The 13,276-nt window shown below is 42.8% G+C and overlaps 1 protein-coding gene across 3 annotated transcripts in view; it reads left to right on the forward strand.

The window, feature by feature from the left end:
* LOC139563566 (sodium/potassium/calcium exchanger 4-like) overlaps positions 1–12,888 on the forward strand; it is a 38,327-nt gene extending 25,439 nt beyond the window's left edge. Inside the window, exons 7-17 of one of the 3 annotated variants that reach the window (XM_071382345.1) lie at positions 2,160–2,234; positions 3,054–3,079; positions 3,183–3,236; positions 3,537–3,694; positions 5,139–5,308; positions 6,730–6,886; positions 7,081–7,247; positions 7,497–7,611; positions 7,743–7,855; positions 7,970–8,035; positions 8,112–12,888. In XM_071382345.1, the coding sequence (XP_071238446.1) occupies positions 2,160–2,234; positions 3,054–3,079; positions 3,183–3,236; positions 3,537–3,694; positions 5,139–5,308; positions 6,730–6,886; positions 7,081–7,247; positions 7,497–7,611; positions 7,743–7,855; positions 7,970–8,035; positions 8,112–8,264 (1,254 nt within the window). In that variant the 3' untranslated portion in view covers positions 8,265–12,888. The remainder of the gene's footprint in view (positions 1–2,159; positions 2,235–3,053; positions 3,080–3,182; positions 3,237–3,536; positions 3,695–5,138; positions 5,309–6,729; positions 6,887–7,080; positions 7,248–7,496; positions 7,612–7,742; positions 7,856–7,969; positions 8,036–8,111) is intronic. The other 2 variants (XM_071382347.1, XM_071382346.1) reach the window with 2 other exon arrangements.
* The last annotated feature ends 388 nt before the right edge of the window (positions 12,889–13,276 follow it).

The following is a 13,276-nucleotide window of genomic DNA, read 5'->3' on the forward strand; positions in this document are numbered from 1 at the left end:
AAAACGTTCAACTAGCTGTCAGTTGTCGTAGTAGCTACATGTAGCTACATATATATTTTATTTTCAAGCACCTTCAGATTTTTGTAATGAAAAGCTCTATATAAGCTGAATAAATAATAATAATAATTAATAGTATTATTATGAGGCTGAGAGAAAACGTTGCAGTTTTAAAGCACATTTGCTGTAATTCTAAACATCTTTATTCATGGTTTATGACGTGTTCATATGCTATCTGGGGGGGTCCGACCTCCGGGGTACCCCAAACCCCAACCCAAATAACACATACAGTATTAGATGTGTATATATACAGTATATACAGTTGTGTACCAGACAGATGCCCACATGATCCTAGCAAGGGTTTTACCCTAAAACAGTTAAACTGACGGGATTATGTCATCATGTTTTTAAACTGTGTTTTGTCTGATAACTGCAACAGAGCAAAAAGCCCTACTGGTCTGGTTGCATTTAAAGTGCTGCCTGTTGCCTGCAGCCTCAAAGACTATCAACTGCTTTTGACAGGACAAGAGAAACAACGATAGCACTGAGGAGTAGACTTTTGTTTTTTAAAATTGCTTTGTTTTGTAGCTACTGAAGGTTTTTAACTCGTGGACATTTTTCTAAAGGAGAACGCTAATGGTATTTGCTTCAATAGTTTGTATTAATTGTTAATTTTAATGGAACTGGTTGGGTTGCCTTAAGCTCTTGTTACCCAACGTCACCCGTAGTCATCTCACTACTGTATTACTGTAGCTGCGTCGTTCCACCAAATGAGTGCCTTTTGCATCCCTTTGATATTTTAAGTAAAAACATTGTGCACCAATATTGCATTTTAAAAGCCTGTTATATTCAATGAAGTGCCCTTTAATATAGACCACATGGAGAATTCAATAAATCAATTTTTTTTAAATAAAATTCTGCATTTTGACATTTCCTTCCGTACAGCCTTTGTGACGGGAAGATTTTAACCCACCTAAACCCAACATTTCTCCAAGTTTTCACCATCATTGTAAAGCCCTCGTTATTTTGTTACATTGACAAAGTCATTTCTTAAGATTATTATTTATTTCATGTGATTAGTGATTCATTTGAAGGTTAAAAATAAACCTTTTTTAAGGTCAAACCTGTTATGTGAACTGAACTCTCGTTTTAATATGGTAAACTATTCCTTTTTAAATATTTCCTTCAAAAGACGCATTGAACATCTAATAGTCAAATCATAGTATAAAAGCAGGTGAGCTGCTTCTACTCTTTTTCACAATTATTTTGTGTTTTGTGGTGGAAAACTGAGTGGGTCGAGCATAGCACGTCAACCGTGTTACCCATAGATAGACAGGCTAGAAATGTTTTAATAATACATTTTTTTGTGAATCAATTGCCCCTCCCTGTTTCACACAACAAGGTTCCATTTCCCCAGTCACAAGGGGACTTGTGGCTGATTTAGGCTGAAATCGTCAACCCTGTTACGGTCAACCCTGTTATTTTATTTGTCACTTAATAAGTACTTACTATAGTTGTATTTTATTTAACCTCTGGAGATGGGAAAACATGTTTTTTATTAAGTTTAACATGTGCTCTTTATGACAGAATGTTACAACTCTTTTTCACTAAGTTACACTTCTCAAAAGGCACCAAATTGGTGGAACGACTTAGCTATTGTAGCGAGGTGTCCTTGACTTGGACAGTACCTTTGTTTTCCTTAACCTTTCAGCCTCCATAGTGCTAATGTAACCCTTTATGATATCACATATCACAGCTGAGTTGATATGTCAACATCAAGGTTACAAAGTTACACAACACTAAAATAACATGCGATCTAACCACAATGGCCAAGAGGATAGTCTATTTCCACGGTTCATGGAACAACTTGATATATTGAATGTGCGTATTGAATATAGTGTATATGACTCTTGTTGACCTAGTGTTTAATCTAAGAACGTGCACAAAAGGAATGTGAAATCGATTTCACACTTCCTCACTCACCAACCTTTCTCTCTCCCTCTCTTTCTGTCTCTCTCGGTCTCTATCTGTCTCACTCCTCCTTTTGTCTTTCTCTCCTCTCTCTCTTTCACCCCTCTCTCTCAACCTTTCTCCCACTTTATTTCTCTTTCTCCTCTCCTTTCCCACTCTCCTCCTTCTGCCTTGTTTTCTCTCTCATCCAGGTGGTGTACCTGACTAAGTTTGCAGTGTTCCGTGACTCGTTCTACTACACTCTGTCTGTGTTGGCATTGATTGCAGTGAGTAACTGATCATCTCATCTCTAGTCTACTTTACATAATGAGGCCATTCAGACTGATAGAGCCCCCAGTGGCTGTTAAACCTTCATTTACTGTCTAACTGTCTAGCCCACTGGGCTCCTAGAGGGTTGTGGGGAGGAGATGGTCAAGCAGCTGCTTGTGTGTGTGTGCATGTGTGTTTCTGGGACTCTCTGTAATATAACAAAAACTGGGTCCATATATATGTTTCAAGCATCTCAGAATAGGAGTACTGATCTAGGAGCAGGTCCCATCTGCCCATGTAATCATATTCGTTGTGATCTTCAAGGCAAAACCGATCCTTAGTCAGCACACCTACTCTGAGAAACTTGATACATACAACCCCTGTATGGTATTGTAGAAGACACTGCATACCATTTCACACTATCATACTTTACATAATGAGGTCATTCAGACAGAGAGCCCCTAGTGGCTGTTTAACCCTCATTTCCTGTCTACTCCACTAGGTTCATAGAGAGGCCCTGTGGGCTGATAGACAATCATCATGAGATTAAGAGAGTAGTACAGAGAGAGTACAGAGAGAGATCTCACAGAGACTTCAGAAACTCACTGCATACTATGTCATTGCTTTTCTAGTAAACAGTGTACAGGAAATGTTTTTGGACTGTGTTGCTTTCTCACAGCATCTGTCTGACAGTAATTAGACACACTTGATGCATCGCGACATTCAAGTTTTTCTGAGTTAGAAAAAAAAAAAGTTGATGCTCTTCTCCCTAAAAGTATGTACTGTTTAATTAATTAATTTTTTAATTAAATGTTTTCCCTCTTTCATTTTGTCAGTTCATCTATGATGAGAAGATTGTGTGGTGAGTACCCCGCAGTGTGTTTACCTTGTGTCTCAGCAGAGGGTGTATGTGTGTGTGTGTGCGCACCTGCAGACATGTGACTCTAGTCTGTCTGTCTCTGCAGGTGGGAGAGCTTAGTGCTGGTAGTGATGTACTTTGGGTACATTCTGATCATGAAGTGAGTTCCACTGGGACCTGTTCCTTCCTGCCTCAAAGACACACACACACACACACACACACACACACACACACACACACACACACACACACACACACACACACACACACACACACACACACACACACACACACACACACACACACACACACACACACACACACACACACACACACACACACACAGTAGAGCACCTGAGCGCACGCAACAAATAGTAAAATCCACTTATATACTCATACTTTGCACTCACTAAGTTACATAAACTCTCAACTGAATATGTAAAATCTTTTCTCACATCAGATTTAACACCAGCATCCAGAACTATTTCTCAGGGAAGGAAGACAAGAGCTTGGCCAACGGTAACACGGTGATCAGCAGCGAGCTGGAGGATGGTAATGGTTGTTATGACAGTTACATATGGGATGATCTGTCCAAGCCGTTACTCTCTCCAGGTAAAGGTAACCAGACAGGCTTTATGGTCACCTCTCAGCCAACCCTCTGGCACTCTGACTGGCCTTCTATCAAAACAACTACTCTACTGTATCTGGTTGTTCTAGTAAACCTAGAAACTACTCTCAGGCCCTACTCTTGGCTCTTCCTATCTGGTTTAACATTGTCAACAGTCCTTTCCACTTTGGCTTGATGTCGTTTGTACCCCTTTGTAAACTCTTAGATCTGATCCTTCAAACAGAGTTACAGACATTTCTTTTCTATAACTACGTATTTTAGACTTCCACTGACTTTCACTGTGTCTTTAACCGAGTGACTCTGAGAGCTCTCCTCTCCTGTCTGGTCTAGTAGAACCAAGCTAACCTCCCTGCTGCCGTGTGGCAGCCCTGTCGCTACTGTATAGAAGCCTGTCTGTTTAGCTTTACTAAACCTACCTGCCTGCCGTGACCTGGTCTGTCAGATGTGAGATGTATTGCTGTGCTGTGCTATGCTGTGCCCTGTCACGCCCTCTTCTGCTGTGTCAAGTACAGTCCATTATTCCAGAGTCACAACATGTGCATGCATCTGTAAGGGTGTGTGTGTGTGTGTGTGTGTGTGTGTGTGTGTGTGTGTGTGTGTGTGTGTGTGTGTGTGTGTGTGTGTGTGTGTGTGTGTGTGTGTGTGTGTGTGTGTGTGTGTGTGCCTGTGCGTGCTTGCATCTGTATGAGTGTGTGTGTATATGTCACACACACACACACACACACACACACACACACACACACACACACACACACACACACACACACACACACACACACACACACACACACACACACACACACACACACACACACACACACACACACACTGAAGGTTTTAACCTCACTCTGATGGCTGATGTGATCTCATCTGACAGTGTCTTCAGGGGGGCTTCAATGGGCCTTGAACTGGGCCCAGTGGGGCCCACTCTGCTGTCACACAAACACTTTAATTACACCTCCTGACATACTGTATCCTCCGGCTGTTTCAAGTTTCAAGTTTTCAAGTTTTAATGCCACGTGCACAATTACAGTGAAATGCCTTTCTTGCAATCTCCAAACACAACAATGCAGTAATCAATATCAATGTAGGACTAAAAATAACATACGGTAGAACAAAAACACAGGAAATAAAAGTAAGAAGAACACGAGAAAGTAACAAGCTGGTGTGTGTGTGTGTGTGTATATGTGTGTGTGTGTGTGTGTGTGCGTGCGTGCGTGCGTGCGTGTGACAGAGAGTCTGCTGGTCTGGCATGTGAGTGTATTAGGCACGTGTGTCTGGCCATCCTTGAAAAAAGCATGTCTTTGTGGTTGTATACAGTACTGTAAGAGTAAAACAGCATGTCATCTCCTTCGTCTTGGTTGGTGTGTACAGTTAGTCCTACTTGATGCGTCTGTCTTTGTTCTGTATCTCACCATCTCTGTGTATCTCCAGTGAAGCCCACTAAGAGGTACAGTCGTAGCTCTGTGGTGATGGTAGATGAGATTATCAACTCCAGCCCTCCTAACTACCGTTTCCCCGATGCCGGCCTGCGCATCATGATCACCAACCACTTTGGCCCCAAGACACGCCTCCGCATGGCTAGCCGCCTCATCATCAATGAGGTGGGTGAGGTCACTGGGGTCGGGGGTCCGTCAGGCTTATTGGAGAGGAGCTCAGTTAAAGTGATTTACTTAGAAGTTAAGAAAGCTCGGCTAGTTCAGTTATTTTACTAGTGTAAATCAAATCGAATTTTATTGGTCACATACATGTTTTTAGAAGATGTTATTGCGGGTGTAGCAAAATGCTTGTGTTTCTATCTCTAACAGTGCAGTAATATCTAACAAGTAATATCTAACAATTTCACAACAATACACACAAATATAAAGTAAAGGAATGGAATTAAGAATATATAAATATTTGGATGAGCAATGTCAGAGCGGCATAGACTAAGATACAGTAGAATAGAATAGAGTATATACTTATGAGATGAGTAATGCGAAATATGTTAACATTATTAAAGTGACTAGTGTTCCATTATTAAAGTGGACAGTTTTTTCAAGTCTATGAATATAGGGCAGCAGCCTCTAATGTGCTAGTGATGGCTATTTAACAGTCTGATGGCCTTGAGATAGAAGCTGTTTTTCAGTCTCTCGGTCCCAGCTTTGATGCACCTGTACTGACCTCACCTTCTGGATGATAGCGGGGTGAACAGGCAGTGGCTCGGGTGGTTGTTGTCCTTGATGATCTTTTTGGCCTCCCTGTGACATCGGATGCTGTAGGTGTCCTGGAGGGCAGGTAGTTTGCCCCCAGTGATGCGTTGGGCAGACCCCACCACCCTCTGGAGAGCCATGCGGTTGCGGGCGGAGCAGTTGCCGTACCAGGCGGTGATACAGCCCGACAGGGCCTTCTTCACTACACTGTCTGTGTGGGTGGACAATTTCAGTTCGTCAGTGATGTGTACGCCGAGGAACTTGGAGTTTTCCACTTTCTCCACTACTGTCCCGTTGATGTGGATAGGAGGGTGCTCCCTCTGCTGTTTCCTGAAGTCTACGATCATCTCCTTTGTTTTGTTGATGTTGAAAGGTTATTTTCCCGGCACCACACTCCCAGGGCCCTCACCTTACCGGTAGTAAGCTAGGTCTACTGGAGAAAAGTACATTGTAGGACGATTTACTATTGTAGAAAGCTAGGAGAGGAGTACAGCTTCCAGTGATAATTAGCCGGTGGACTGCATGCTATAATCATACTTGGCACATCATATCTAGTAGAACCAGAACTGTGTTGGTGAAAATATCCTGGGGGATATTCATAAAACTTTACTAGCTCATAAAGTAACTGTTTAGAGAGGGGAAACACATACATATCCCAGTAAATCAGGTGGGTGATGTTGACTGTGTGTGTGTGTGTGTGTGTGTGTGTGTGTGTGTGTGTGTGTGTGTGTGTGTGTGTGTGTGTGTGTGTGTGTGTGTGTGTGTGTGTGTGTGTGTGTGTGTGTGTGTGTGTGTGTGTGTGTGTGTGTGTGTGTGTGTGTGTGTGTGAGCAGCAACAGAGGTTGGTGCAGGCATCTAACGGTGTGGACAACGTGACCATGGTGATCACTGATGGTAAACCTGAGACCTTGGAGAATGGCACTGTACCAGAGGACAAGACTGTTGAGGAAGAGGAGGGAGAATCCCTGAATTCACCCTTCACCGTCCCTGGTGTGTGTGTGTGTGGTGTGGGAGTGTGTGTGTGTGTGCATGTATGTGTGTTATATCTTCAATTACATTGGCTGGTAAACCAATAAGATACTTTTACACACTTTCACACCATACTGAAACTGAACACTCACCTCCTCAGTGTACTCCATTGGTTGTAATGAAGCTGATCTGCTGTTCCTTGTTCCCTCCACCAGGGGGCTGCAGGGGGACAGTGAAGTGGCTGATCTCCTGGCCCATCCTGCTGCTACTCTACTTCACTGTGCCAAACTGTGCCAAGCCTCGCTGGGAACGCTTCTTCATGCTCTCCTTCTTCCTCTCCACCGTGTGGATCGCCGTCTTCTCCTACTTCATGGTCTGGATGGTGAGACACGTTGGACATTCTTTAGAACGTACATGTCACTGTCATTTTGTGTTCCAAACCAGAGTTGAAAAAGTTTGATCTTTATACAAATGATCAGTGATGAGACGTCCTGATAACCAATCAGGTAGGGAATCTCTCTCTTCTAGTCGCTAGCTAGCTCTGACACAGTGCTAGATATAGGCTACCAACCAAGGTGCATGTTGTTTGGAAGATTTCTGTTTAATTCGTTAAATGTGTGTCTGTGTGCAGGTCACCATAATTGGCTACACTCTGGGCATCCCTGATGTGATTATGGGAATCACCTTCCTGGCAGCTGGCACCAGTGTCCCCGACTGTATTGCTAGCCTGATCGTTGCTCGACAAGGTACATCACTGCTCTCTTTTTTTCCCTATCTCTGTCTCTCTTCAAAATCTTTAAAAAGAATTGTACCAGTGTACAGTATACTGTATAGTCTGTACAGAATTTTCCATATCTTTATGTCTATCCCTCTCTAGGTCTTGGGGATATGGCGGTTTCCAACACCATTGGTAGTAATGTCTTTGATATCTTGGTGGGACTGGGGCTCCCCTGGGCGATACAGACCATGGCTGTGGACTATGGTTCTGAGGTAAACGAACTCGGTCTTTACACTGTTTTCCCCTCAATGGGCCTATGTTACTACTGCTTATCAATACTTCATGCCTCTTGATCTTGATCTAAAATTCTTTCTTTCTCTCTCTAGGTGATGATCAATAGCAGAGGGCTGGTCTACTCTGTGGTGCTTCTTCTGGGCTCTGTGTTTCTGACAGTGAGTTATTAAAGGAGACGTCTCTCTCGCTCTCTTTCGCTCTCTCTCTAACACTCTGTCCCTCTGTGTCCTGCAGGTTCTGGGGATCCATGTGAATCATTGGAAGTTGGACCTGAAGCTGGGTGTGTACGTGCTGGTGATGTACGTCATCTTCCTGTGTTTCTCCATCATGATCGAATACAACGTGTTCACCTTCGTCAATCTGCCCATGTGTCTGGAGCAGCTGTAGGACGGCCTACACCACCAGACAGGTGTCCCTGCTGAATTATAGACTCACATAGCCCTCTGAATCTAAACTTAGTCACTAACTACTCAATCATTTCTATCCTGAAATCCCCCTCCCCCCACACACACATACACTTCTTTTACACACCTCTTTTTCATTCCAGATGTAAATGTCTGCCCTTGCTATATCCCTTTTCCATATTTTCACTATCTATCAATAATATAGAGATCCCTAGATACATATATTCATTCATAATATCTTCAGTTCCCCAAACACTCTCCCTACATGTTTTTCTGCTGTCAATGAGAAGAGGAGATACCAACAGAACCGTATGGATTCTCCTTACTAACCCAGAGGAACCGAAGGCTACTCTTCGTCTTTCCCTCCAGAACCCAACTCACCGTCCAAAGGAGAGATACACAGCTCACCTCTACACAGAACCCATCTAGCTGAAACCCTCCTAGTCTTTACAACATAACCCAGGACCACCATTACACTTCCTATACTTCCGTGATCCTCTGTTTGTATCTCATCCGGTCTCAGAAATATTTTTTGGGTCAGGCAGCTCACCGACCTTCATCCCTACTAAAGAAAAGCATTTATGAATTCTTCATTTATTGCCATTTTGATTTATTATATTATATTCTTCCTTTGGAAGTAAAACAAACATACATTTCATGAACATACTGCACTTTAGATGTTGCGCGTGAAATGAAGTAGTGTATATATATATGACATAATATATGATATTTTTCAGTGTTACAGTTCTTCCTTTGTGTGGTTCAATAAGGAGAGAGAGGGGGAGGCAGCATGTGCCAAATCCTATCTCTCTCTCGCTGGCAGGAAGAGGAGAGTCCAGGGGAGAACCTGTCATTCTTCTGTTTCTGGACACTCCAACTGCAAGAAACTGCTGACCAAGACATTGATATGCCGTTTCCTGTGTTTGAGTGTGAGTGAAAGTACGTGAGACATTGCAAGGAAGGGAGGAGAGTCTGCTCTATTAGTATTCAGCACCACTGTGGAGAGGAGAACACATCTTGGAAGACTATGCCCCATTGGTGCTTGGTGGATGCTGATTTAACACAAAGCTCAAGTGTACCGAGAGAACAGGACTTGGGCCCGGCCCCTTTGGCTGAGGAAAAGCATGGATTTATTTTGGCCTCCTGTAGGTTGGACTGCCCGAGCCAGGCTCGTCCTCCTGAGTCATGTTGATTTGTTTTGATTGCTTAATTGTGTGTTTGATATCTTCAGCTCCTTCAGCTTATGTTCTGTCTGAGGCCCGTTCCATCAGATACAACACAGACCCATTCAGTTTCCTCACCTCCCTGTGCTCCAGCCTGTCCGTCTCGGCGGGCTGAAGAGATGCTGCTGATGATGGGGATCTGTGCTTCACAATGGTACACTTCTTTGTGTTGTGTGTTTGTTTATATGTAAATACGACCTGTCATGCACAAGCTGAGGTTTGTGAATCCAGTGCTACCTTAATTCTGCCAGTCGGGCAAGGCGGGGAAAGTGGGATGCAGTTCCTGTGTAGATATTTTAAACTGCTTCCGTCTTTCCCCTACCCTGCTCCAAATCCTTCTCTTCCTCCTCCTCACTTCTTTTTCTCCTCCTGTCTCTCTCATTGTGATTTTGTCTTCTCTAAATGCACGATGGGACATATATTTATTTCTCCTGCGGAGCAGAAGCTTAGCGTGATGGGATCACTACCCTGTCCGTCCGTCAACCTCCAAATATTGGCAGCTACGAGTTGAGTTGCCCTCCGCCCATCTGACTGACCTTGTTAAGGGTCGTGTTCATCAGGGCACACAATGGAAAACACCTTAAACCAAAAAAGTGTTTCTTATTGGACAAGTCTATGTAGTTGCTTCCTGTTTCAGTCTGTTTTCTTCCGTTTGGTACCTAATGAACACAACCCAGTTCAGGGGTCACTATGGGAGCAGAGGGTGGCACCTGTGTCAATGTCAGTCGTGACTGGGTGTTTCAGTGTTGAGAAGTTCTGTCACTGTTTTCTGTGTTAAAAGGCAGACATTGGATGGAGTGTGTGGTATATACACTCAGTGGCTAGTTTATTAGGTACACCAATGGTTAGCTCCTACACACAGTGAGTCACTTGGCCATGGCTTGCTATATAAAACAGGCAGACAGGCATCGGGGCATTCAGTTACTGTTCGATTGAACGTTAAAATGGTCTAAACTAGTGACCTAAGCGACTTTGAGCGTTGTTTGATCGTCGGTGCCAAGTGCGCCGGTTCTGGTATCTCAGAAACAAACGGCCAGCCTTCTGGGCTTTTCACGCACGACAGTCTAGTGTTTACCGAGAATGGTGTGACAAACAAAAAACATCCAGTCAGCGTCAGTCCTGTGGGCAGAAACAGCTCGTTGATGAGAAGTTGAAGGAGAATGGCAAGAATCGTGCAAGCTAACAGGCGGGCCGCAAACAGGCAAATAACGGCGCAGTTCAACAGTGGTGTGCAGAACGGCATCTGGTCACGGATGGGCTATTGCAGAGACGACCTCACTGGGTTCTACTCTTATCAGCTAAAAACAAGAAGAAGTGGCTCCAGTGGCCGCGCGATCACCAACACTGGACAACTGAGGAGTGGAAAAACATCACCTGGTCTGACAAATCCCGGTTCCTGTTGCATCATACTGTTGGCAGAGTCAGGATTGGACATAAGAAGCATGAGTCCATGGCCTCATCCTGCCTGGTGTCAACGGTACAGGCTGGTGGCGGTGGTGTAATGGTGTGGGGAATGTTTTCCTGGGCCACGTTAGGTCCCTTGATACCAATTGAGCAATATTTCCATCCCCTGAAGAATTGAGGCTGTAGTGGAGGCAAAGGTTGTCCGACCCAGTAATAATAAACTAGCCACTGAGTGTATTATATAAACACATGTATGCAATCTCAATTAAAAGAGGACCAGTTAAGGGTGGTACAGTATATTATGCATTTGAGATTTTTTTATTTTATTGAAGCTGCTGAAAGCATTTATACTATACAAGTACATGCACTTATGCACACACATTTATGCATGCACAAAACACACACACACACTTGTCAAATGTTTACTCCCCATGCCCAAAGTACACATACACAAACACACACTTTTCAAATGTTTACTCCCATGCTCACACAGGCAATCTCATAAACACACACACACACACAAAATATATTTTCTTGTCTCAGTGGTAGTAGCTGGTGCATTGTTAAATGATAAGTGATGATCTGATCTGACAGGAGGGTAATGTCAGTGTTGAACGAAAGCCAGATGAATGTTGCTACGGTCGGTTTATTATGGTCTGAGTTATGATGTCACCTACACCTTAGGTGAATGGTAAATAAACAAACAAACAAACAAAGGGCGGGCTCTAGTACTGGTCTGGGTCATGTTCATTACAGCACGCAATGGAAAACATTTTGCAATAGAAACCAAAATAATAATTTCTTATGGGACAAGAACAAGTAGTCCCCTCCATGTTTCAGTCCATTTCTTAAATGTGGTGCCTAATGAACACGACCCTGTTGTGTTAAAGGCAGGTGATATAAGACAATGGTGCCTTGCCTGTGCCCTGGATATTTGTCCATCCTCTTACAGTCTCATTGATGTCTTGTGTTTTATTATGTACTGTATATTCTTATTGTAACCGGGATAGAAGCCTCTACTCCTGTATTTTTCGTGTGCAACTCTTAACTCCAAGAAACAAAAAAAAACATTTTGAAAATTGGTCTTGGGAAAGTGGCCATACGTTTTCAAATCTCACTTGATTTATTCCATCCCTAAAGCATTCTACTCATGTCATGAAAATAATATAATTTTGTGCCATGGGTTTTAGTTGTTGTTATCACATATGAACTAAGGGATATGTGCATTTTTTGTAATCGTAACAATACATTTTGAAATGAATGGATGAGCAGATCTCTAAGTTTAAATAATTTGTCACCAGGTGGGGCTGAGGGTCTCCTGTAGGGTCATATCCATGTTGTCAGTAAACAAACAATGCACTGATGTTTATCATAGCTCTATAAAGAGTATAATATCTCACTAAATACCCACTTCTGTTGGTGTATACCTTTGTCAAAGAGAAACTTTGAGAAGAAGTCACCATTAAACTTGACTGCACTGTATGGCATGCATGAACACAACACACACACACACACCTACTTTGGCTCTGTTGTTATACACACAATTGTGAGAGACTCTTGAGTGAATGTGACCTGGTTCACTGTGAGTGAAGGGTCGTAAGGTAATTCATCAAAATTGATAAAGGTAGGCTTTTGAGTTATTACAAAAACAACTTAAATTTAAGACATTGGTGTTTAACTTGAATGTATTTGTCTTGCTATAAATGGATGTATCCAACCAATGCATTTTACTGTAAAGCAATAATCATCAAAGGATTTCAAAATATTTATGTATATTGTTAAATTAATCATGGTTATCTACGAGATGGATGAGCTGGATGACACATTAAATAATACTGTTGATAAATGCCTACTGTTCTCTTTAAAATAGCTTTCTTTGATCCTACAATGTGTACTTATACTGAACAAAAATATAAACGCAACATGTAAAGTGTTGGTCCCATGTTTCATGTGCTGAAATAAAAGATTCCAGAAATGTTCCATACACACAAAATGCTTATTTCTCTCAAATTCTGTGCACACATTTTTTCCCCATCCCTGTTAGTGAGCATTTCTCCTTTGCCAAGATAATCCATCCACCTGATAGGTGTGGCATATCAAGAAGCTGATTAAATAGCATGATCATTACACAGGTGCACCTTGCCACAGATGTCTCAAGTTGAGTGAGCTTGCAATTGGCATGTTGACTGCAGGAATGTCCACCAGAGCTGTTGCCAGAGATTTTAATGTTCATTCTCAACCATAACCCGACCTCCAACGTCGTTTTCGAAAATTAGGCTGTACGTCCAACCACACCAGCCCAGGACCTCCGGCTTCGTCTGAGACCAGGCACCTGGACAGCTGATGAAACCGAGGAGTATTTCTGTCT

The sequence above is a fragment of the Salvelinus alpinus genome, chromosome 34 (assembly GCF_045679555.1).
Source record: "Salvelinus alpinus chromosome 34, SLU_Salpinus.1, whole genome shotgun sequence".
Classification (NCBI taxonomy): domain Eukaryota; kingdom Metazoa; phylum Chordata; class Actinopteri; order Salmoniformes; family Salmonidae; genus Salvelinus; species Salvelinus alpinus.